This window comes from Poecilia reticulata, chromosome 12, assembly GCF_904066995.2.
Source record: "Poecilia reticulata chromosome 12, P_reticulata-male-v2, whole genome shotgun sequence".
Classification (NCBI taxonomy): Eukaryota; Metazoa; Chordata; class Actinopteri; order Cyprinodontiformes; family Poeciliidae; genus Poecilia; species Poecilia reticulata.
This window is the reverse complement of record NC_088841.1, coordinates 10,721,845-10,749,095: the sequence shown is the minus strand read 5'-3', so window position 1 is coordinate 10,749,095 and position 27,251 is coordinate 10,721,845. Positions and strand designations below refer to the sequence as shown.

Sequence of the window (27,251 nt, the reverse complement as noted above, 5' to 3'; positions counted from 1 at the left end):
TGGCCAAATACCAACTTTTCCAAATACGATCAAAACATTTTTGACAATTTTTCCTCGTCTTTCACAAACTGTCACCGTCATTTTGGTTCATCTTGAACGTCAACCCATCTACAAGGGAGCTTTTCTAAATTCCCTTAAAAGCATTTAGTTCTTGGTAAATTAGTAAATAGATGTAATAGATGTATTATAGCTATATTAATCTTAGTTTATATAAGAACTAAGCAGTCCCTAACTGCTTAGGGCTGTTTTTGTTTCCTCAAGAAATGTGCATTTCCAAGTCCTCAGAAATTAGTATTCATTCCAGAATGCAAAGTACATCAATCTCTAATGACTCAAAATGTCAAAATTTTCCCAAATTGGTTTTGTTTGTGTTCTCTTATCTTCAAATTTTGTTGAAAGATGTTCAAAAAGTACTGAAAATGCATATATACAAACCGAAGCCGGACAAGTTTTAAAATATTGCCGAAAAAAATTATTGGACCTCTGAATTCATTTGGCCCAAACTAAACAATCTTAAACCAAAGGGACGCCTGCATGAAACTACAGGATCCAGTAGCCGTTTTGTCCTTGTGTGAGGGCCTGTGAACCAACTGTCCGTGTCACTCCTCTATAGTTATTGTTAGAAACAAATGGTGTCTGCTGGATAACTTTCATGATAACTTGGGGCAGCTGGCACTTCGTAGGAGCCCAGCACCAAAAAACAACACAGATTGAGTTTCAGCTTGAGAGGAGACTGTGGTTCGTCAGTGTGCGGGATTTAGGTGGAGCTGCAGGGTCAGTAATGCAAAACACCACCTGAAATGGTGAAAAATGTTCAGGTAAATATATGAGTAATGGATTTGACCCAAAAATATTTGAATAAAGCACAAAATCGAGAAAAGAGGCTCATAGGAACCATGTTGTTACCAGGTGACTTCTAAAAGGGATTTTCTGGACTTTAATGCTTAACGTTGTGATTTGAACGATTCTGTAGAGGTTTCTCTTGACTTCCTTTATGCTATGCTTCACCAACAGTTTTGCTGCACCCATTAAAAGCCTGCGCGTGACCGATCCTCACCGGTAAGCCAATATGGGCCTTCTCCCACTGTGCACCCGCTTGGAGGTTTGCTCCATATTTCTTTTTTGCTTCACTGCAAGTGGCAGTTTGCACAACGTGGATGGAATAATGACACATGCACCAATCAGCAGCTAGGAAGCTGAAGGTCTGACACAGTTGGTTGTTCTGGCAGGATACTGATACCAAACACAACTCAAAACGGATGACAAAGCAAGCTAACGTTCAAAGCGTTCCTTGATTCCCATTGGAAATTTTGGACTGTGCTCAAAAGCCAGGTCTGTCCAAGAAAACCAGCCAACCTTCTTGCTGCAAGGCAACAGCTCTACCAACTGAGCCACTGTGCAGCCCCTTAAAAAACATAAAATATTTTTTTTTTATTTGAAACTACAGTCAAACCAACACTAACATGGGGCTTAGGTGGGAAGGAAAATGACTTGAAAATGGGTGTGCTTGATTTGAAATTTATTTTGATGCAGGTGTGTAAAACCAGGGAGAGAACTAAAACATGCAGGATGCCGGCCCTGGAGAACCGACTTTGGACACCACTGGTTTAGAATCCACACACATGCTGGCAGTGATGTGATAACTTAAAAAAAAAAAAAGTCTTAAAAACAACTTTTTATGAGTAGCACCCCTGAAACAATCCTTGATGAAGGACACAGAGCTTATTGTAAGACATACCACCTTTATTAAATGCACAGTATCACAAGAAACATTTCCAGTAATTGTGGATAAGCTACTCACATGATGCACAAAGCATTGAATTGATTGATAGAACTGGTTGAGCAGGATCAAATCTGCCAGGAGCGCACCACACACACACACACACACGCACGCACGCACGCACGCACACACACACACACACACACACACACACGGGCGCGCGACCGCACACGCATTTACACATGCATTCAGTTTTATGTGCAAATACACACAATCACACCAACAAACATGAACACGCGCTCACTGTATTCATAAGCAAAATTTGTTATCTTTGTCGTCTTTTTTTCTTCTTTTACCATATATTTACAAAGAAAAATCATTGACACCACCCCTAAGATAGATTACATTCAAAAAAGATCCCCACCCTTCTAGATTACATTCAAAATAATATACTATTCATGATGCAAAGTCACAGTTATTCATCTGAAAGAGGATCAAAATAGGCTACAGTCAGTCAGAGGTGGTCCGAGTGGCGGGGGGTCGGGCAGAAGGAGCTCTTCAGACGGCCACCCACCTCCGTCGGCCACGAATCAACTGGGACGCCTGCTGGCAAGGAGAAATATGGGTGTGTGTGTGTGTAGAGTCTGTGCTCCTCCTGCAGACAGGCGGCCTCCCAGATAGCCTCTGCATGAGCTCCCCATCACAGTGGAGAGAAAAAGAGGAAATCTTTTTTTTTATTGTTTTTTTTTATTCTTCTTCTTCTTCTTTTTCAGAGATAAAAATAAAACACATTGTTCAAACAACGTCTTCTGCAGATCAAAAGTCGCCGAAAAGGGAGGAGGATTGTATTCTCACTGGTATCATGAACGAGCACGAGGAAATCGTACGACGGCGCACAAATAAAATCATTATTTACATTTAGTACGTATTGCCGGCGGCCCATAACACATTGTCTTCGATAGGTGTCACACAGTTTCTGACGTACCTGCTTGGGGCAGATTATACTATTAAATGTAGCCTACTATTCATATAGACAGTTATCAGAACTGTACAGGATGGACAGCGGTTTTTATACAGCCCACACAGGACTATTATACAGGACAGTGTATAAAAAAATAAAAAATAAATAAAAAACATAAGTGAGATGCACAGAAAAAAAAAAAAGCTTATTTTTCCTCAGGTTTACACTTTGCTTCAGCTCAGCCAGGCTGAAGGTTACAGCTGGGGTCGAGACAAAGGGTGTTCAGTGGTAGAGGGTGGCTGGCTGCTTGGGTTGTGCTTATATATATATATATATATATATATATATATATATATATATATATATATATATATATATATATATATATATATATATATAGCATTTTATTTCACACCCCTTGGGCCTACAACGGACTTCAAAGAATAATAATAGTATTCTGGGTGACAGACCAACACAAGGTAGTGCACAATTGTGAAAGTGGAAGAGATGTGACGTTTTTAGATTTTCACAAATCTAAAAAGTGTGGCACAAATTTGCTCGAATGTCTCTAAATAAAATCTCGTGCAACCAATTCTCTTCAGTGCTCGACTGATTCGTAAAAACACCCGATTGTTGCGTAATTTACCCTCAGCACAAAATCCAGCTGTTGTTGAACAGAATTGTGAAGGCCAACGAACACACTGGACGGGTCAGAGTTAAAGCTGTGAGCTGGTTTAAAGCAGCATATTGAGTTAAAGAAAAAAAAAATCACACTCCTAAGCTTTTAACATATGACCCAGCTATAAATCAGAAAAGATGCTCTGGAGTGTGCAGTTTCCTGGAAATAAATTGTTTTGCATGTAAAGTTTCAATAGTGATGTTGAAGTTAGAGTGAATGGGGTAGATACCCATGTGAATATGCACATCGCACTGTTTAAAAAAAAAAAAAATTATTTTAGTTTTATTTGAAATAAAAATTGAAAAACATATATTTGTTTCTCTTCCACTTCACAAGCATGCATTACCTTGCAGCGGTTTATCTGGTAAAATGTCGGTAGCATACAATAAAGTGTGGTGTAACAGTTCAAAATGTGAAAAGAAAAATCAAGGGGTCAATGGAACATAAAACTAAAAGTAAGAAATTTAAAACAAGCCGATGCAAAGCGAAGACTTTAAATCCGCTGAAAATGCCAAAAGCCTCAAACGTCTTTAAGCAGCGTCAAAGAAACCCCCTCTGGGCCCATTGCCTCACCTCGATCCGTCCTGTAAGAGCCTTGAAATCTGGCTCTGAAACATCATTCAGAGATGAGCCACAAAATAAAGATTTTGTTGTTGTTTTTTTTTACTCAGTGGCACTGCAGGTGAACGACAGACAAATGGAGAACCAAAACAACCAGTCCTCCCGAGTTAACGCGCTGTGCTTCAGATAGCCCTGCTCTTTAAAACCAAACCGTTTCCCACCAATGTACTGTATATATATTTTAAGTATATATTTTTAATTAGAGTAAAATATGAACAGATATTCACAAAATATGTCATTTTTAATTCAGGATGTAAAATATATTCCCTTTTATTTCACAATTTTGAAATGATCTTTTCTTATTTTGTTTTTTTTCTTTTTTACTTGTCTGTAAAATGTTTTTACATATGCATGACTTAAATACCAGATTTAAATCAACTGGACTTAAAAAGCTTTATCTACATAGATGTTTCCATATATTCTCAGTCAATGAGTGTTTCTTGATTTTTGATTTTTTTTTTTATTCCCCCACCGCCTCTCTTAGTAAGTATGAAAAACATTGTGGCGATGGATTCACATGATGCAGAATGACCTCTCTGCTCATTTTTGTTTTTTGGGGGGGGTTTTAGACCGTTATTTTAAGTAAAATCACATAAATCTGTATGTATTTCTCACTTCATTCTATGAAACATGCCAAGGAGCTTCTGCAAACAAATAAGGAAACAAAAAAGCAAAAAACCTAAACGATAAGGCTTCTCTTCACGGGATGAGGACACGGACAGCTTGCATTTTACAGTCACATTTACAGCCGGATTCTGTACATAGACGTAGTCACGCTACCTTCACTTCCAGCGTCCTCTCTGCCTCCCGACATGCTCTCCAGCACCCAAACACCCATCCGCATACGAAGCACACATGCACACAAACTGCATACGCAGGCGCTGGTGGATCAGCCCAGTATATCCAGGTAGACGGGAGAGGCCTTGGCCAAGCTCTGGAGCATGCTGTGGATTTCCTTGATGTTGAGCCTCATGTAGGGCTCCCTCTGCCAGCAGCCCAGCATCAGGTCGTATACCTCCTTAGGACAGGTGCGGGGCCGCTGCAAGACTCGGCCTTGCGTGATGCACTCAATCACCTGCAGGAGACAGCGGGGACTTTTAATGCTGTGACAGATTTACGCATTCATAAAAATGGAGTAAAATAAAAGAAAAATAACTGATGTAATGTAAAACAAAAGAAAAATAACTGATGTAATGTAAAACAACCGTATTGCTCACCCCTCTACTCCTGGAGTAGAGGGGTGAGCAATACGGACTTAAAGTTTTATCTTTGTCTTTCCATTTAACATTTGGACTATTTTATGCAAGCCTATCACACGCAGTCCTGTGAAAATATTGTAAAGCTTGTGCTTGGCAAGGGGCTAAAAGGGGGAAAAAAGTACTTTTTTGAGGGATTTAGAGATGCTAGGAGACTGTGCATTGCAAAGCCAATAGGACAGACAGCAGTGTTCTTACAAGCAGTGTAGACTGAGCTAAGGCTCAGAAAATGAATGCACTCAAAACCTAATGCAAGAGTTTTCAGTTTTTTATGAGGTTCTATTTATTCCAAAGCTCTTCATAGCCCATAACTACGCATCTTATGTTCCTGCTGACGCACACAAAAAAACATCATCCTGTTTTTGCAAGGTACCATTTAGAGATACATTCTGATGAATCAGAAAAAAACAATCCACAAAAGGAAGAAAAGGTCTGAGAACTGTCGGCTTATGTTTGCAGGTGCCGAATTTCTTTTAGAGCAGTGTTTCTGAACCTTTTTTGGGCCAGCGCCCCCCAGCCTTTATCCAGGTCCCTCACCGCCCCCCACCAAAGAATTTGCAGGCTACTTTGCACTGACTATTATTTTATCATTAATATTACTATCACTATTGTAGATGTTTTGATTTTTATTCTTGTTTCTGTTTTTATCATCAAAAATAATTTCCAAGAGAACAAAAAAGCCATTGGGAATAGAAATTATTTTCACAGGCGTCTACGAAAAATGCAATGAACATTCAAGTTAAATTGGTAGGTCTAACAGCAGCCAATCAGAGTGGAAAAAATATTCTTATTTTGTGTCATTTTCTAGTTGTTAAATATTCCACAAAATGAGCAGGTAAAAGATGTAAAACATGCCAGTTTAAACTTTTAACTATTTGCAAAACGACTGAGCTCTGCAACATTAAAACATGGATAGAACTGTAACTACATCAATCATAGCTCTTCTTCTCTTCAGTGTTTCTGTGGGTTTCTGGTGGTGCAGCTCTGTGCTGCCTTCAGGAGAATGGGACATCAGAGTATCATCCATAAAACTTCACCCACATGGCATTTACTGTGCAAACCAGAGCTGTCAGTGGAAAAATATCTTTATATAGACCTGTCTATTGATTTATAGATTAATAGTTTTACTGGACAGAAATTACAAAGAACAAATCTGGTTCTTAATCAAATCCTAATGAGTAAATTGAAAGTGTCATGGAGTCATCAGCCTCATGACATTAACACTGACATGGAAAATAATATTGAAGAAATAAATATATCAAATCTAATTAAAAACATAAATAAGTGATCAGTTCTTTACTGTTATGGTCCAAGATATATTTATTCTCAGTACTAGATATGGTCTCAACAAACCCATGACATTTCAACAATATTATTTTACCTATTATCTGGAAATAGTGTCTGTTTATTCTTGCCATACAGTCCTCTGTATTAATTATTGCTCTAAAGGTCTTGCCATACCAGTTTATTACTCTGCATTTACTTTAGTTTCTTAGTTTATTCTTGCACTTTGTTCTTCATTCATTTCCATTTAGTTTCCTTTTATTAGTATTATCCTCTCTTGGTCTATTGCTATGTCCACTTTAGTTTCTTTCCTGTTGCTAGATTTATTTTATCATTTATTGACGCTCACCATCAGTAATCTCATCACCTGCTGCGCCGCCTAATCAACACATGATGTGTTGATTTTTTCACTGTTCAGCGTCGGATTCTCTGTTTTTATGCCATAATTCACATCTAGTTCGTCGCTCCGTTTCATTTACCGCTTCTCCTGTTTCAGAGTTTTGCGCGATGTGTGCGGCGTTTTTTTTAAGCCCCTAAGGTGCAGGGCGGTCGGGAAGCGTATCGATGGGGAAAAGGCAGACTGACAAAAACCTTTTAAAACAATGGAAACAATTTCTGCATTCTGATTATTGAAATTTAAAAGTGCTGTGTTGTTCTATTACCCCCGTTTCATACCGGACCACTTACAGCACCGTGTTAACGCTATAAAATGAACGCTCTCTATCGTGGCATCACCCATGGAGGGATTTCTTTATTTATTTAATTAAATGGGTTCATTTTTCAGAGGGACACACAGTGTGGAAATCGTGATTTTAGCTACCAATAGCAGGAGAACGGAGCTGCGCCAAGAAGCTAACAGAAGCTAACAAACACTGAATAGAAGAAGAAGAAGAAGAAGAGCTGCCATCGATACAGTTGCAGTCAAGCATGATTTAACGTTACACAATACAGTTTTAGCAAGTTGCTCCAAGTCTAAACTGGCATTGTTATGCATTTAAGGTGTAAAGTTTACCTTCGACCAAACGCCCCCCAGAGGAATCCCAGCGCCCCCCTTTTGTAAAAATGTCCGCCAGCGCCCCCTGCCGTCCTCTGAACGCCCCCTGGGGGGCCCGGTACCGCCCACGTTGAGTGAGAACCGCTATTTTAGAGCTTACCTGGCCTAAAATGCATCTAAATCAAGGAAATTGACAACAATCATGTTGAGCAATTCCAGCCAGCTCCATCTAATACTACATTATGCACGATACTCTGCGGAACAAACTGCAAATTGCATTACTAGAATAATAAAAAAAACACAAACATTAACATCTTCAGTTTCTAACGTTAGTCAACCTTCGACAACAGTAAATACCCCAATTCCCATGATGCCTTCACTAAAGTCTTACAATTAATCACAGCTTTGAACCTCATGTGACTGACCTCATTGTTGGAGAGTTGGTACCAGGGCTGCTTGCCGTAGGTGAAGATCTCCCACAGCACCACACCCAGACTCCACACGTCACTCTCTGTGGTGAACCTCCGATACATGATGCTCTCCGGGGGCATCCAGCGGATCGGCAGCATCGTGTGACCGCCCACCTGGGGAGACGCGGCAGCCTCCATTAGCGAGACCCCTCAGGTCAGATAAAAGGGTTTCAGTTGCTGGTTACACCATCTCTACTTGCTTACTTAGGCGGGGACTGAGACGTTACTGTGACCAATAAACAACACACCGGCAAAAGGACTTTGAAAACGTCTGCTATAATATTCACAGAACATTTGTAAAGAGAACTGAGAGTAACGGCGCTTGGATCCCTAACTCATGTTGAATAACATTGTTGGATGTCAGTGGTAGGTGAAAGGCCCCGATTAGGGTGACATATTTTTTTCCTTGCATTTCCGACTCCGGCAGAGGGCGCTGTGGCATTCAACTTAAGATGCGAGACACAACGGAGAAGGAATTAAATAAATCTATTTGCTCCTTCTAAATGTCTTTAATTTGACTCTTACTGGTCTTATGATTATGTCCATAGCTGGATGTAGTTCTCTCATGTCCACACCTGGACAATTACACAGTTTGCTCCTTTGTGGTTTAGTACGACGTTGTCAATCTTGAGTGAGAGAATAATTTAACTCATCGCTGAAAAAAAATGAAAAACCTTCCAGGGTTCCTTTGCACTGTTGCTTCTTATTACCATAGAAACTTAACATTTTTGTAGATTATGAAAGTTATAAACAGATAAAATATCTTAAAATTGCCATTTCTACTGATACACACCTGTCTCACCAAAGCTGGAGGAAGCAATCCCTTTTTGTAGCTCATGTTTCTGTTTTAAGGTATATTTATGAGAACCATTTGAAGATTGCAAGGATGTGCAATAGCAATAATGAGCAATGAAGGATCACATAAGATGAAGAGCAAACAGCTCTCGGTTACTCACCCTATAGTAGTCTGTGCTGTAAACATCTCTCGACATGCCAAAGTCTCCTATCTTGACCAGCAGGTTTTCCCCTACCAGGCAGTTTCTTGTTGCCAAGTCTCTGTGGACAAAATGTTGGGAGGCCAGGTAGACCATGCCAGCAGCAATCTGTTGGGCAATGTGCAGCATCTGAGACTGGGTGAGCTCCACCAAGATACTGTGCTGACCGTCTGCCATGAGAACCGCATCAGGACCGTGGGACCTGCAACCCAAAAACCATTGCATTTTTCACAAATGACAGAAAAAAAAAGTTCTGATGTTTTTTTTTGTTTTGTTTTTTACATTTCATCTGTCATGATTATTTATTGTTTACAAAGTCTCAGTTTTGATTCGAATTCAAGACATTTTTTTTTTTTTTTAGAATATTTTATTTTGGATTTTTAGTAGTTACACCACAGGACAAAACTGGTACACAATAAAGCGCAATTCTAAGAATGAGACATATTGAAAGCAAAATACATTTACAATAATATAACACAACAGCCAAATGAAAAGAAGGACTGGACGGGGGCGGGTGGGTAAGGTGGGTAATCTATAGGGATGAAATAAAATGTCTATGAATCGGAAATAGATTGACAGATGGTATCAGATTCGCTCATAAATCCTGTGGAGTCCAGCTCAATTACAGGATCAGCAATCAATCCAATGTGCTGGTAGATTTTGCATATAACTTAAAAAAGGCTGCCATATTTGATAAAAAAGTCTTACTTGTATTTTGTATCCAATAGGTTATTTTTTCTAGTGTCACACAGCTATTAATCTCACAAAGCCGCATTTTAATTGGGAGGAGGGAGTCTGATTTCCATTTTGTTGTAATACATTTCTTAGCAGTTGCCAAAAGGACTTCTGTAAGTTTCTTTAAATTTAATTTAAATTGGAATTTGTAAAGTTCTCCAATAAACAGATCTCCGGGTCTATTGGAATCATGATGCCATGAATGTCTGATAACGTTTCACAAACCCCCTTCCAAAAACCCTGCAATTTAGAGCAATGCCAGGTGGCATGAAGGAATGTTCCTTCCTCCATACCACATCTAAAACAAAGAGGACTTATACTGGAATTATATTTATGTAATTTTTGTGGGGTGACATATAACTGATGTAAAAAATTAAATTGTGCTAGTCTAAATCGAGCATTTAGAGTAGATGGTGACATAAATACTTTCTTTTTGTAGCAGTGCTCCAATTGGCAAATTCCCTTCTCCTGCCAGGATCTAAAGTTACCAGACTGAAAAATCTTTGGTAATTCATGACAATTTGAAAAGAATATTGTAACACCAGCAAATCCAAAACAAACGTTCCCATTGCAACTCCTGACAACAGATGGAACAGCCTTAGAACATTTAACCCACATGTTTGAGGTTGTGTACTCTGGCATCTTAGAGCATCCGAAATCCTTTTGGTGAGTCTAAGCAGTAAATTTAAGTTCAACAATTAAAAATATATACAGATGGAAGACTGTGGCAGGTTGTGGCTTCTTCTTCTCTTCCTAAAAGAGAAGGAGTTTATGGTTAAGCACATTTATAGTGATGATGTGAAACCAGGCAGGCTACTGAATGCACCCATTAAACTGCCCACATAACCCACAATTGACAATGTATGAAATGGAAATGTGTGGTCGTTACAGATAGCCTTACCATGACTGTGCAGTGACCACACCACTCAGAGTCTGACCTTTCAGCCACAGTTCAATCTTTTGAAAAAGTCCTTAGCAGACGGCTTTTCTTTATGACTTTAGTCGAGTTCAAAATCAATGCATATGATGCACGTTATGTTACTGAGACCTTTTAATGTTTTAATGAGTCTCAAATGTTACGATCAGGAAACTATTTAAGATGTCAGCACATTAACTTAATCTTATTGTGCTAGTTGTAAGCTTTTGAACTGATTATTAATTCATTATTACGTTCACCTTTGAACAGTGATTTATTGTGTTATACTGCAAATACACGCCAGTTTCTTTCTTTTGCAGAAAGAATATGTACAACTTAAATGGGCTTCTTCTCCAGTCAAGATATTTTATCAACAGAGATGTGCTTTGGATCTAACATATAGTTAATAAAATTGAGCGCAGCCTTTATCCTTGCTATTGTTGAATGAGGTGCCCAACAGGCAAAATGAAACTACTTTTACAAAACGAGTCTGTCATTTCATTGGAAGACGATCTCACCTGAGGAACTTGTTCAGGTCTCCGTGTTTCATGTACTCAAAAACCATGATGAGCGGGTCGCTCTCCACACACACTCCGTAGAAGGTGACGATGTGCTCGTGTTGCAGGTTGGTGAGAAGCTCCGCCTCCCTGTAGAAGTCTGCGCGAGCGCTTTCAGTGGCCTCCTTCAGAGTCTGGGAGACAGAAAGAGGCAGGGTGAACAGGAGCGAACATCCAGTGGAAACTGTTCCCTGACGTTTTTGAAGAAGGAGCTTCCTGATCAGCACCTTGACGGCCACATGGATCTTCTCATGATCTGGCACCAGGTTGTAGCACTCGGCAAGGAAGACCTTCCCGAAGGCTCCTTCTCCCAGCTCCCGCTTCAGTACGATATTGTGCCTCTTGATGTGCTGCACAACTTTAATACAGAACAAGTGAAATCACCCACAAGATCTTTTTTCGGTAGGAATTTTGAGAAAGATACTTCAACTTTATAGTATACTGGAATTTGATCAATTTGGAGATATGCTTTTGTTGCTTGTCATACATATGCGTGTTCATTATGCACAAAAAAAAAGAAAAGAAAATTCCAAATGTAAAAATAAGTTGCATTAATGAAAGTCTTATAGACTTTTCAAGAAGTGTTGGCCCTTCAAAGCTGCTTTGCTAGGGTTGCTAGACAAGCTAACTCTCGACATCCATCATGTCCTGTGTTTTTAGAAACTCCTCATTCTTACAGTTTACACTTTTAATATATGACAGTGTTTTTAATTATTAAATACACACTAATGAAGGGAATAGTCCCGAGTCTTTCAAGGTCTATTTCACAACAAACATATCCATTCTCATTCAATTCACCAATCCCACATTTTAGGGAAAGTTAATTACATTTAGCAAGTTTAAATAATAAAAAAAGTAAGCAGTATAAACAAAAAATACAACTGTAATGATTGTTTTTCAATTAAAAGAATTACATAATGTTTGATATTTATTTATTAAAAATGATTTCTGTAAATATTGAGAAACTTTGGGGTATTTTTTGGGCATTTTTCCTCAAGATTATCATACAATTATACTATATATGAAGCGCTCAGTCTGGCCTGTGCCAAGTGTTACTTATTAGTAATTATATATGACATTGATGTTATGTGTGTTTTTTTCCCTCCATTGTTATTATGAATGTAGAAATTATTATTATTATTATTATTATTATTATTATTATTATTATTATTATTATTATTATTATTATTATTATTATTATTATTATTATTATTATTATTATTATTATTATTGTCAGTACTACTTTATACTATGGAGCACTGTTTTTTATTGTCGACTGGTTCCTAACAAACTAAGTTAAAAAAGAAGGTTGGTATTTGCAAAAAGTTATTTCTTGCACAGCAAAGAACTAAGTCACGTCAAATCTATAGATCTCCGATAAAACAAAAAGTTTGTCTTTCTGAGTATCTTGTATGAGCTTTCCGGTTAGCTCCCAAAGCAGGAAGTCACTGCCGCGGCGCAGTAGGAATCTGCTGATAAATATGGCGCCTATAGCAACATGATCCCTGCATGGATTTATCAGAGAGAGAGAGAGAAAAAAAAGCCCAGGTTACCCGGCGTTCATCAAGAGCGGCGGTAACTCACACGTGTCGGCTTTCAGCATGCTGCCGGAGTTGCGGAAGTACTGCGGGTTCTCAATGACAGGAATCTTTGTCATCCCGATGATCACTGCATCTGGACCCATCTCTGAGGACGACGGTGTGTTGTTGCCATTGGAGACGTGATGAAGAGGGCTGGCAGAGTCGTCGTCGTTGCTGATTACCGAGGAGGAGCCTGGGGACCCACGGAGAGGAGAGGAGAGAAGATGGGGTGCGGGGGGAAGAAGGAGGTGGAGGTGGTGGCGGTCAGGAAACAGGAGAAGGAGAGATGGGCAGACAAGAAGGTGAAGTGTAGGAGGTTTGGTCATTAGGAAGGAGGAGTAAGAGAAGATGGAAAGAGGAGAAGAGTGGTTAACCGGGTGGATGGATGTTGAAGGGTGCATAGGTTTAATGGTATGTATAATACCCTAGTAATGTATAATACCCTAGTATCAGGTTTTTGAAAATTGTGGGAGTAATGCTAGACTAACAGAGGAAGTTAATAATATATGATTTTATACAGGAAATAGCCATATCAGTATTTATATGTTATTGACCGTTTATTAACTTCTTAATAACGAGCAATGGTAGTAGGCATTTTGAAAATAACATTTGTAGACAACGCTTACCCTAAAAAGTGAAATAACCTGTTTACCCTGTTTAGTCTAAAGGTGACAGAAAATTTTTCACATTACAAGCATAAATTGTGAGATGTGATAGGTTTAAGTTTTATACCGACCATGTATCAGTTCTTACCAGCTGATAGCCCTACATGTCAATGTACTGTAATTTGCAAGAGTAAAAAAAAATATTTTCTGGTTAGGGGGCTAAAAAAATTCTCCAGCCCAGGGGGTCCCACTTTTCTAAGTCTGGCCCTTTTTAGCTGGAGCTGTTTTGCAAAGAATCGACAAAAATGTAAGCTTGGAAATATGCAAAGCAGGGAGAAACATACCACAAAGGACTTGCAGCTGTAACTTCTGCAAATGTTTGTTCTAGAAACGGTTCCATCAAGTTCAGATTTTTATTCGTACATTTAAATGTATATTTTTTCTCCCAGTTCACAGCTATGTTCTACATTGTGTTGGTATTTCACATAAAAGCCCCAATAAAAAAATTATATGAATATTCTGATGTGACAACAGTTCAGGAAGGTTTTGTGTCTTTTATCTTCTCTGGGGTACTATGGGTTTAAGCTTAAGTCTCCTTATTTATGCAATAAAATAAAGATATTTATTTTACCTTTAATACCAAAGTTTGAGTTTCTTCCATATTTCAAAATGATGACCATGAGCACGCAGCCAGTCAGGGCAACACCGGCAATTCCCACAACGACATACACCTGGTGATGAATAAAGCGGAGAATGTAATCCCAGTAAGAAGTCAAAACTAAACTGCAAAGATCAAAATAAGGTGCTGGTCATAATTAGTGAGATCTCTGGTAATTATGTGTTTTGTTTATTTTACACTGGAAAAAAAATGAAGAAAAATAGAACATCTGATTTGAGCACATTTAATCAATGTCTAGCAAAGTAGAAACAATTGGCTTTAGCAAAGTCACTTGTGGTACAATTATTAGTACAGCTAAGTTTAATGGTTTGTATAACTCCTCCTTTTTGGCAAAAAAAATAAATTATAGGTCTTGACTAGAGATAGGAGACTACAGAGACATGGATTAGTGACCAGTTCCACAATCTCTATGATAGTCCATAGACCTGAGTACAAGTTTATATATTTTTCTTTTTACCTTAACACACAATTTAGGTATTGGCATTGAGGTTAGGTGGTGGCTTTAGAAAGAGATTTATTCTTTTTTTGCACTTCTATATCTTCAAATGTGTAAGAGATCATAAATATAATGTACGTCATTGAAACCACAATCAAATAAACTGCAAATATGTCTTTAAGTCAAAAGGTTTGTAAAAAGCTACACATGGCTAGTAATATTTAGGATCACTTACTGCAACACTGTCGTCCAGAGGCGGTGGATCTGGATAAGTATATATGTGATCTGTCAAATCAGAGTTATTCATATTTGGAAATATTTTGCAATTCTGACTGATGTGTGCAATATTATATTGTGTGAAACTACATATAAAGTCTGGAAAGAACTTACCATCTGAGCAGAAGATGCAGATGCAGAGGAAAAGGAGAAAAAAAGAAGAGATGAAAATCAGTAGATATTTTTAACTGCATAAGAGTACAGAGAAAAGTTAAGGGCAGCTTTCTTGTGCTTTTTTCAGACTTAAATGCTTAAGATCCTCAAAATAATCCTCTTATATCATACAAAGATATGCAAAGATGTCCATGCACTAAAGTGGCAAAGAAGCCCCAGACCATGACACTATCACCATCATGTTTGACTGGGTCAAAAATGTCTATCACCTTACATGCTGTAAAGTTGGCCTGATACAATAGGACTTATGTCTTTCAAAAAAATTACATTTTTGTCCCCAGAATAGGTTTCTAAAAGTCTTAGAATTGCTGGTGGACTCATATGAGGTGGGCCTTTGTGTTGGTAATCAGCGGTCTCCTATAAATAAAACTTTTCAAGAGTTTGTTTTACTGTTGAATTAAAAATGCTGATCTAAAACCGAAATTCAATTGTAAGACCTGATAGGAAATACAGAACAGAAAGACGACAATAATATCTATCTTATTATTTAAATGTAATTGTAATTAATCATCTTCCTGAAAAAATACTTTTTGCCAAAAGTAATATTTGTTTCCTAATTCACCTTCTAGCAAAAAAGAGGTGGCAATTTTATTTATTTATTGCCAAAAATGACTTAGGCTATTATTTTACAAAGGTGACAAAATCAAGAAATTGATGAGGAGGCTAATACTTTTTCATGGCAATCAAGTCAAAAAACATAAGTATTACTTACCATAATCTGGGTTTTCTGCAAATAAAAAAAAAGAAAAAGAAAGAAATTTGTTATAATAATAACAACATGTTAGGTTTGTTACATATAAAATCCCACTCAGTTACAAAACTTTGTCACAATTAACATACCCATACAACAAAAGATGTACAACTGAAATAGTTGCACTTCTGCAATTTGAATGTAATTGAACCTACTACACTTAAAATCATGCTCTAGAAATAACTTTATTTGGAAACAGGAAGCAAATTGACCTGTAATGTTTGGCGGATCAAGGAACTGGGCGGTGACCGTCTTTTCATCCCGACCGTACTCGTTCCTCGCCACAAGCTTGTATTCGCCGTTGTGGATGTGAGTGGGATTGGCGAGCTGCAGGCAGCCGTGGTCCTCGTTCTCGGTGGACTCGTGGATCATGGTGCGGATGAAGTCTTGCTCCTGGAGAAGCACCTTCTTATGATACCACAGCAGCTTAGGTTTGGGGTTCCCCGTCACAGTGAATGGGATGCACCACTGGTGGGCCTGTTCTGGAGCCAGCAGCTGCTCGATTCTAGGGGGAACTAAGACGGAGGCAACGGGAGAAGAAGAGCGGTCATGGGGACAATAGGAGACAAACAGCAAGAGCAAAGGTGAAGTAGAAACCCTAATTGTGGAGAGGAGAGGTGAAGGTTGGAAAAATAACTGGGAGGCGAGCATTAACCTAATGAAAAACTATGCATTCCAACTCTGAAGGCAGAAAACCATGGAAGAGGACAACGTATTAATGGATGTTAAACAAGCGAAGGCACGTGGTGAGGCATGAGCAGCTTTACAGGAAGAAGAGTTATGGACAGGAAACATGGAAAGTCAATAAGATTTTCCAGGAGACAGTAATGATAACAAACCGTGCTTCCACACGAAAAAAACACGGTTTAGGAGAAAGTATTTAAATGCTCATCACACAGAGGAAATTAGATCAAATTGAACGCAAATAAAATAGGATTTCTAGAGATGTGAGGCCATATTTGAAGTCCTTACAGAGGATATTGAGCTGAAGCGTGGCTTCAATCTGACCGACTATGTTCTCGGCGCTGCATACGATCACCCTGCCGTTGTCATCGGGAGACAGGCCTGACAAGATGAGGGTGCTTTTTGTTTCCAAAGGGTCAATCTGGAAAGACAAGACTTATTAGATCAATTACAGATTCTGTGTACGGACCTAAGAGACTGGTGGGATATTTACAAAAACAAAAAAACAACAACTTATATCACTCATAGTATGTGTAACGGTAGTATTTAATTTAATTGCAATATAAAAGTAATTGTGAATCATTCCAGCTCCTAAATGATGTAAATGAATTAGTTATTTACAATTTACATCTAATTTTATTTTGAAAAAAAAAAACAACAACAACAAAAATTGTCTTTTTTTTCCCCCTTCACTTAAAAAAAGCTCCTTATTGACTGAAGCTATGCTTATTTGTGGTTCAGCAGGACTCAGTTTTCATGTAGCGTGGTTTTATTTCTGTGCTGTAACACCATCTTCTGCGGGGAAGTAATATTTGTCAGACATGTGTCGCGACGCTTCTGCTCTACAATGATAAAGTATCCACCTGCCTGCTTTCACGCACATCCAAATCCCAAATCATAGTTAATGTCATGCTAAACCACTCTTTTCAGCTAACAGCTACAACTCAACTGAGAAGGAGTTCTTCTAGTTGTAGGAGTATGGGATTTTTTTAAAACCATAATTCAACAAGAGCGTCTGTGAGGTTAGACACTTTAAACCTCATGTTCCAGGTCCAGTCTCCATTCCAGTTCTTCTCAAAGGAGTTGATTTTTGCAGAGGTATTTGTGGCGGCTATAAGCCACTACTTTTCCCCCACGTTTTGAACCATGCGGTTTATGGCCCGGTGTGGCTTTTCTGTGGACTTTTCTTCAACCGCCAGGGGGCTCTTTAGCAGGAAGTGAATCATTGGAAGTCAAAATTGGAAATTAAAGAAGAAGAAAGTGATGATTTTCTTGTAGAACAAGCTCATGCTAGCGTAGCGTAGTTGATTCTGCGTTGTGTCTTGTGGGAAATAACAGCTAGACAACAACTGATCTGACGGCACTTTTAATGCTCCTGCATTCAAATAGCAGAAAATATTAGTCAAAACAGGTTTTTTCCTCATCGCAATGTTCCACAGTGACTTCTCCCACGGAATCTGAACAGAAAGAGCAACGGACAGCGTGGGAAAACCTTTCACTGACTATAATGGTATGACCCGTTAATTTTTCTTTTTAAACCCCGAACTGACACTCAAAACAACAATCCATGAACTCAATATATTTGACAGTAAAGATAATAATTCACATTTTCATTCGCAACACATTCAATTTAAATAACAATAATAATTTCTAAACAGGAAGTTACCCGCTGTTTTGCAATGGATCTGTCGTATTTTCAAAATAAAAGCTGCCGGTGCTCATATGATTTCCTACCTGAAAAGCTTCTCACTTGACAATCTAGTGCAGGGGTTCCCAAACTTTTTCCTGTGAGGGCCACATAAATTTTCCCTTCTCTGGTGGGGGGCCAGAGTCAGTTTATAACAGAAAAAGTGTGAAGATTGGAGGAGTGCCTACATATAAAAATTTATTGTTTTCCAGAAAGCACAATCAAATAACACTCTCTGGGTTCTTCACAGAAAAAATCCAGGAAATAACACTATTTATGAAATAAATACTGTATTTTCCGGACTATAAGCCACAGGCCACAGGAAAACCTGCCGCTCCAGGTTTTCCACAGCGATGCAGCAGAGGGGGGCGGACACCCAAAATTTGAGTCATAACAGGTCAATTGAATATCACATTTATTACGAACGAAAAAGAAAACGTTGCCAAGTTTAGATTTAACTGAACTGATTACGGTAGTTTCCAAACGGTAACTGTAACAGTAAAAGTGCTGATCCTTCGTGTTGCTACTAGCATGTGCTAAATGAAAATTCTCATAATGATCCCAATATTATTTTAAAAAACTGAAAAATCTTCTTTTCCCCCTCAATGCTATTTAACTGATCAACAACATTCTCAAATTTAAATTCCCTATTAAACATGTATTCCGTTTTAATGGGCGCTTTCTTCTTTTATTTCCAATTTTGACTTCCAATGATTCACTTCCTGCTAAAGAGCCCCCTGGTGGTTGAAGAAAAATCCACATATAAGCCACAAGGTTTAAAGCTTAGGAAAAAAAGTAGCGGCTTATAGTCTGGAAAATATGGTATAGAAAAAAAAAATCTAAATGCTTTCTGGTATTGTTCAGGGGGCCGGACCAAATATGGAGGCGGGCCGGGTCCGGCCCGCGGGCCGTAGTTTGGGGACCACTGGTCTAGCTTAATAACATCACACTGCTACACTAGCAGCAGGCACGACGGAGAAATGTTTTCAAACTCCTACCCCATCATCAAGAAGCAACACGAAGAAGTTCCTGTGATGCAGCTTCTAAGTTGAAGACTATCGATCTGGTAGTACAGATCGATAGCCGCTGCACGTAAGCTCGGCGTGAACCAATCCATGGTTCGCCATTGGAGATGTGGAAAACCAAGAGCGGCGGAGATGCCAGCGGCTTCAGTGGCTCCTTGTTAAATTCAGAATGTAATTTAAGATTCTCGTTCTCGCTTATAAAACCTTAAATAATCAAACTCCGTCATGCATCAGGGATTTGATCGTTCCCTGCGTTCCTAAAAGGGCGCGTTGCTGTCAGATTGCAGTTTTACTGCTGACTCCTAGAGCTTCAGGAAGTAGAATGTGAGGTAGATCTTTTAGTTATCAGGCGCCACTCATGTGGAACCAGCTCCCAGTTTTAGTCCGTGAGGCAGACATCCTGTCTGCTTTTAAAACGAGGTTGAAAACTTTAATTTTTCATAAAACTGACGGACTACACCGTACAAAAAAATAAATGAATAAATAAATAAATTACTCTAAATTATGGTAAAATACTGGCAGCTGTGGTTGCCAGAATTTTGCCCAGCATAGAATTTTACCGTATAAATATGGATCTTACCGTATTTATATTGTAAAGTTCTGGCAACCACAGCTGCCAATGTTTTATTGCAAATTAGATACTCCTTTTTAAGAGTGTATGTTAGGATATCCTGAGCTATTTTTGTAGTTATGCTGCTGTAGGCTTAGGTTAGGCTACTAGAGGACAAACTGATGAATTTTCCTCACTTTCTTCTTCTTCTAATACTCTCCAATTTGCATTATCTGCTGTTATTTCAAATGTTAACTTTTTGCTTTCTCTCAGAAACTTGCAAAAGCAAGTTTTCTTCAAGTACTCTGGCTGCTTCGCACAGACCATTTGATCTTATGTTTGAGTATGTGGTCCGTTGTGTTGCATGATAGACTACAGTCATTTGGACTTCACTTATTCCAACATTCAAAAGAGACTTGAAGGTAAACCGTCTCACCTCATAGTGGGTTGAGAGCATATCAAGGGTCCACAGGATGTCAGGAACAGGGGAGCCTGAGGCACTACACACAACTTTGACATCACGACCCTCCCTTACGGTCACATTTTTGAGGCTCAACTCTACTTTGGGAACCACTGCAACATACAAAACGTGGCAAATATACGTGAATATTGTCTCTAGTTTTAAACTGCTCCTTTACGTCTTCACAAAGCAAACATAATCAGCCTAAGAATACCAACAAGGCTTTACATTACCACAGTCTGGAGGAGTGAGTGTGGCAAAGTCCCTTGTCTCTCCCCTTTCATCAGTACATGTCAGCTCTGGACCGTCTATGTCTTCTTGGAGTCTCAGTTTGATCCACAAGTTTTCACAAACACAATCCAAAGGGTTTCCAGATAGAAGAAGCCTTAAAATGGAGCAGACAAACAAACGCAAGAAAGATTTTAAGGGGCGGGGGAAGGAGATGTTGGACTTCTAACAGTTTGACGCACACGTGTCATCTTACGGAAATGTACTGTTGAAGTTCTGAAATGTTCTCCATGACAGCATGGAGAGGTTGTTATCTCTGAGATTTCTATGGAAAAAAAAATATAAAAATAGCAACAAAAACTGTAAAAAGTCAGCAGGGGGAACAGGTGTGATAAAATAACTTTACTGTAAGATGCTGCTTACACATATTGAAGTCTTGTGTTGTTATAAAATGCATCCTTGGATATATATGTTAATCTTGTCCTTGTCACCGTTCTGTTGGAAGTCACAGTCTGCATTTATTTAGTTTAAATTAGCTTAATATCTAACCAAGCACAAACCGGTGAAATACTTACAGATTTCTGAGGTTTATGTAGTGCCTCAAACTGCTGTCACTTATGTTAATCAATCTGTTTTGATTGGCAATGTGTCTGCGGAAAGAAATGAAACCAGATGTTAAGACTTGTTACAATGCATTTTCTCATGTAAAATGATCATATTATTCTTGCTACGTCAAGTATTGAGGCTGATAAAGTCGATTTATGTTTTATTTTAGAGAATGGCAAAGGTTTGTCTCAAGCATACTGTTTTCCTTTTCTTATAACATGTATGATTAGTTGTTTTTTATTACATGTAATTCAAGAACTCTGATCTCAGGGCTGGTGGAGCAGCTGGTAACACTTTCCTCGCTACAAGGAGGTTGTGGGTTCAAATTCAGGTCTAGGGTCTTTCTAAATATAGTTTGCATGCCACCCTTTCTCTCCCCACCATGCATGCATCTGTTCACTCTGGGTACTCCAGATTATTCCTGCAGTCCAAGAAACATTGGATGTTAATTGATTTCTCTAAAATTGTCCTTAGGTATATGAGTGCTTGTGTGAATGGTTGTTTATCCTGTGTGTCTGTTGCCCTCCAACCCGTCCAGGAAGTACCATCTACGACTGCTGGAGATAAGCACCAACTCCCCCAAAACCCTGTAAGGATGAGTGGCTGTAGATGGATGGAACTTGGTTTTGCAGCATACCAATTCAGAAATCCGTGGCATTTTCTTAACATCACTCCTGACATTCTTTATTTACGTTTTGAAAAAAGAAATTACTATAAATGATCGTCTTCTGGATTAGCAGCTGACATCCATCTGTTTTTCTATACCTCTTTAATTTGTGGGGTCTTTGTTGGGGTTGGGTGAGAGCTGCAGGTTTTCAGCACATCACATGGAAACAGAGACATGGCAACACAGGAGAAATATCCCTGCATGCAAACACTTTCATACTTAAGTGAAATTTAGAGAGACAAATTAACCTACCCACAAAAAAATAAAATAAAATCTGCACATGTACGGGAGAACATGCAAACTCCATCCAGACAGACAGACCCCAGGTCAGGATTACAGCCCACCTTCTTGCTGCAAGACAACAGTGCTCACAACTGCACCACCGTGCAGGTCAGGAAGTTGTTTAAAAATTTATTTATCTTTAAATAAATAAAGCAGAGGTATGCGATTTGAGAAAAAAAAAAAGAAAACAGAAAAAAAGTAGGGTAGGCTTTGCTACTTTCCCTATGGGAACCAGTTTCCCATACGGGTATTTGTTGCTGAAATATTTGTGTTTAAATGACAGTGGTTTGTTTTGAACTATGTCCAGATAATATGCCCTATAAAATGTCTGTTTATTTATTTATTTATTTTTGTCTTTTTAATAGAAATGATTATACTGTTGGGAACTTGGAAGGGATGTTGAATAGTTTTTACCAAATATTGAGACCCAGTTTGTAAGTGTAAAGAAGTCACCAAAAGGAAGCAGAAAAACCTGAAAACGTTGACCTGATTTGACTTAGATTAGCTTCTTTCATAGTATAAAAAATGAGAAATGATAGGATGGTAAAACGATTCAGCATAATAATGTTTATATCAATGTCAGTTCAGTTCACTCTAGAGAGGGACATTCTTCACTTTAGGTGACATTACCCTTCCACCTACTGAGTAGTTAGCACGAGCTAGCGCTAGTTTTCTTCAACATTAACACTTTGATCAAAGAAGCGACTGTAAAGTCAATACAGACAGGCAATTATTTTGTGTTATACAATAGGTTTTAATTTTGACAACCAAATTTATTTACCAAATTTGTCTACATGTCAACGAAATTCTTAGTCACGCAGTGTGAGGCTTTAGTCTTCAACCAACTTTCAATAGTTAGTAGTAGTAATTCTGCAGCTGCAATTTTGTTGTTGGTGTTTCCACTTCTTGCTTTACTGTTCCCTTAAGATTGACTTTTTATTTACAATTGCAAGTTGAAATTTCAATAATTTCTATTGAAACCAGTCGGTAAACACACTCATATCATAAATATATAATTTGTTTTCTTAATATTTTTTTTTCTGTTATTAATGGACAAAGACAGGGATTTTGGGGGAGAAATTTTGGTTCAACAAAACTGTGTTTGATATCCCTGAAGATGCCTATAATTGTTCAAAAAACGACCAAATAAGTACCAAGTAATAATCCAGCAATCAATTAATTTGACCTATAAACCCATTCTTAATTGGAATGAGTTGAGGTCATGTTTCTGTGAAAAAATTTATGTAATTTTTACCTCCGTTTCATAATTTAATGATGTAAACTTCGGAAAAACAAAGTAAGCAGAATACAATGTTATTCTTTGAATAACATTTATCTGTAACAAACATCTTTTGGGATGCATAAAATTACTATTAATCAAGTCACTGATATTTATTCTGACTATCGAAATCAGACATTATTTATCAAAGATCATTTGAAGAAAGCTTAATACAAGTATCTTAAAATATATATTTTTTAACTCAACAACTTAATGATTTTAGTTTCACATTTCACTGCATTCAGTGTTAATAGAACAACATAATTACACCAGGATGTCAACTTGTAAACATGATACCTATGTTCATTTCTAACATAGGTATCATTTCAAAGTACCATTCCTCTCTCATATAAGTTCATTTGAGGTAACACTATTTTGGAAATGTTGCTAACATTCCAACCTTTAATGCAAAGATAAACTAAGAGTACAAATCTCTTATTCAACTCAGCAGTTTTAGAAGCACGTTGAGTATGACTTGTATGCACAAACTGTTTGTCAGAAATTACACATTACAAAACTTATGACTTTATTTTAATCGGACAATTGTCAGCGCAGATGTTTTCTAAAACGATACAAATTAGCTTCACCCCAAATATCATTTGTGTAGAGAACTTTTTTTTTTACTATTATTTGTTCTTAGCCGTACAGTTAGATACTATTTACCAGAACTCATTTGACAGGAAACCTCACCCAGTATTTTGGTTGAAACCACAACTCAAGCTTGTTTAATCAACTGAGATCTGGATCTGTCCACATTTGACCCATGACAAAGTTGGCACCATTACCCAAATTGGCAGAGCTGGCGCAAGCAGAAGTAATTTAGCTTCCACCCTCAGGAAAAATGTATACAAACTGAAAACACTGCAGGTAGAAGACTAACTGCTCGTGATCTTAGAGATTAGACCAGTGGTTCTTAACCTGGGTTCGACCGAACCCCAGGGGTTCGATGAGTCGGTCTCAGGGGTTCGGCGGAGCCTCTGCCGCGGAGGTAAAGACACACTTGTGTAAAGTCGTGATGACGCCCTGCTTTGCCATCACTTGCTGCAGAGGATCACGTTACATTGCTTGGCCAATCAGTGCTGCGGAGGAGCCCTGATTGAAGGAGCTCCACTCTCAGCATGGATTTGAACTTGTGTCTTTAATTACTTCAGCAAAACTCACAGTTTTTAACCAAATTCTATAGCTTTCGGTGTACTTCCATATCTGCTCCTTAGTCTCATCTTTTCGGGGTTGGTACTGCCTCTAGTGACTTGGGGGTGGTAACACAACTAATATAATTACATTACTAAATCAGAATACCCCAAAGTCTTTATTATTTATTAGTAATTTTTCATTCTCTTAAGAATGTAGAGTTAATTAAATGATCTAAACAAGACCTTAAAGTGGTTCCAGTTTCTCTCGAAGGCCAACCTGTTGAAATTGTGGCAAATTTTAAATACCTTGGGTCGTTACTGGACAGTCAGCTTAACTGTGCTGAAAACACTGACTATATTTTGAAGAACTGTTCTCAGAGACTCTACCTTTTAAGAAGACTTAGTGATCTTGGGGTGACCTAACTAGATTCTAGTTGGGTCACCCCGATGTCTTGAATTTGGGGGGAAAATAATCATATTTTATTTATCACTACAGAAGGGTTCAGTGAATGCGCATATAAAACTGGTGGGTTCGGTACCTCAAAAAAGGTTAAGAACCACTGGATTAGATATTGGTTGTCTACAGCGAGAGTCAGAGAAAGAGGGCCTCCGAGTCAAATTCTGCCTACGGCCCTGTACAAGTTTTGGCCGGCCCTGGACATTGTCCGTTTCTCAGCCACAGTGTACGGATGAGATTTCGTTTGTAAGTTAATAAACGGTATCCGTTACAATGCAGCCTAAATGATAAAGTAGCTTAAACGATTAACTAATGGAATATATAAGTTTAAAATTTGATTTGCCTGCTTTCGCAAGTGTAGAAATTTTGCAAATAGTTGGCTGCTTCCACCGTTTTTTTTTTTTTTTTCCGCCCCCGGATGTATACATAAATGAAGAAGTCATTTCCCCACAAAAGGCGCCAGTTGAATAACATCCATGATGGCTCCAGCGCGTCTGCCTGAGAAAAACTAAACCCAGTCTCCACTACTCTGTGCAGTTGCAGGCCGTGTGGACTTCTGCAGCGTTGTAACAGGAACACTCACAGGCCTACACACTGACGCAGATAAGGGCGCACAACTCTCGGCAGCCTATTGCCAGCTGTAACACAACTGATATGATCTCATCTGTCAACAGTGTGGGCATTTTGAAATATTGAGGATATCTCCCTCACGCCCACTAACTCCCACTCTCACACCCCCCCCCGCCCCCCCCACCACCACCACCACCCCCCTCCCAAAATAATATTTTTTATTTTCTAAAAACGAGGCAGAGTAAAGATCCTGGAGGCTCCGCTGCTGGGACTGAGCGTTCAGTCCAGCGCTCTTTACCTCTGGAGGAAAACACTCTAATCCAAAATAAGTATGACGCGCACTCGCACCGCCTTTACGCACACGTACACGCACGCGCGACCACTATCTCCTGCACTACACACACACACACACACACACACACACACACACACACACACACATATATATATATATATATATATATATATATATATATATATATATATATATATATATATATATATATATATCACTCGTTTTTCATACATTTTTATTATAATAGCCGCCCGGGTTTTTAATGTAATGGTATATACACTTGTCATGATTAATATATGCACCCTTGATGTTTGGTGTCACTGCCACCTGTACTGTGGGTTTGAGCTACCTGCTTCGTAAGTTAATAAGATCGTTTATATGCACAGACTTACATCTCGGTGATGTTTTCCATGTCATCTAACGTAAGGACAGGGAAATCCTCGATCCCCGGTTCGGGGTCGTTACAAACAATCCGTGAGATGCTGCAAGTGCAAGATTCGGGGCAATAGGCATCGCCGGATCTCCACAGCCCCATGAAAAGCACAAACAATCCAAAACGAGCCATGCCATATTTCCCCGCGCTGGAGTCCATCGCGGGGCCAGTGAATATATCCCACGAATCCCCCACGACAGAACGGAATCTGGTCAAGCTGAATTATTATAGCGTGTCTTCACTTGCCGCCTTTTTATCTTGGCCAAGTTAATCCTTCCGATTCTGCAGAATGTGAGGTAGGGGAGGAAAAAAAAAGAAGAGAAAAGGAAAATAAAAGACAAGCCTGTGTTGTCGGTTGGGAATGCGCAGAGCCCACGGTTTTAACATCAAGATGCCATGGACTGGCCTTCTCCGTCTCCGCAGAGCTGGTATCACGCTACTGCATATCGATGCCGTGAAGAAAGGTGTCAAGTGCTCCGTCCTGCTGCTGCTATTGCTGCCGCCGCCGCCGCTGCTGTTGCTGTCTCAGTCCTCCTTTTGCGGCCACTGCCTTCCTTGTAAAACAAATATGAGCTGCTCCAGATGTTCAGAGCTCAATAGGCAGGAGCCCCGTGTGCGTATGTGCGCTGATGGGGAGGAAAGCTGCACAGCGGAGTAAAGGGATGCGTGGTGATGCTGCGTGTGTAGGGGAGGAAGGCTACCTGCATCCGTCTATCGATCATCACCGAGGACGGGCGCAGCTCCGAGCCATCTCATAAGGGGTGGGGGGTGGGGAGGTGGTTGCGATGGTGATTTTATGTCTCAGTTAGATGCCGGCGAAAGAATCTTATTAGAGAAGCATAATTTGAATAATGATAATAATAATACTTTTTTTTTTCTTTTTTTCACTGCGTTCAGAAACTCAACGCGAACTGTAGCAGCTTTATTATACAGGCCGCCAGGAACACTTAAGTGGCCAGCTTTGGGTCAAAGGGGCCCACCCGTCAACAACGACACAGGTACAAACTCTACTGTTGTGGTTACTCTGAAGCAATGCGATAGATGAAAGCTGAGCCTTTTCCATAACAACGCTGTTGTACGGCTGCCCATTAGGCCTGGTGTGACGTGCGGGTGACGCACAAGTCGGGGTGCATCTATGAAAAATAATTACCTATACTATGTCTCCAAACTTCAAATAGGCCTCACACCAATCACTGAGCAGAGCAC

The 27,251-nt window shown here is 39.1% G+C and overlaps 1 protein-coding gene across 2 annotated transcripts; it reads right to left on the bottom strand.

Annotated features, from left to right (window-relative positions):
* Positions 1-1,722: 1,722 nt before the first annotated feature.
* ntrk2b (neurotrophic tyrosine kinase, receptor, type 2b) lies at positions 1,723-27,251 on the bottom strand. Of its 2 annotated transcripts, XM_081613999.1 has the most exons (17): positions 26,005-26,826; positions 20,899-20,973; positions 20,747-20,818; positions 20,580-20,648; positions 20,329-20,480; positions 20,072-20,208; positions 16,662-16,794; positions 15,902-16,204; positions 15,651-15,665; positions 14,724-14,881; positions 14,005-14,104; positions 12,773-12,961; positions 11,416-11,546; positions 11,150-11,322; positions 8,942-9,182; positions 7,941-8,099; positions 1,723-5,056 (listed from the first exon to the last, which is right to left on the bottom strand). In XM_081613999.1, exons 1-17 carry the CDS (start codon positions 26,202-26,204, stop codon positions 4,871-4,873), a joined length of 2,493 nt encoding a protein of 830 aa, XP_081470125.1. In that variant the 5' UTR covers positions 26,205-26,826; the 3' UTR covers positions 1,723-4,870. The 2 variants fall into 2 exon arrangements, with proteins under 2 accessions (XP_081470125.1, XP_081470124.1); XM_081613998.1 differs by having other exon boundaries at positions 11,150-11,546; positions 26,005-27,251.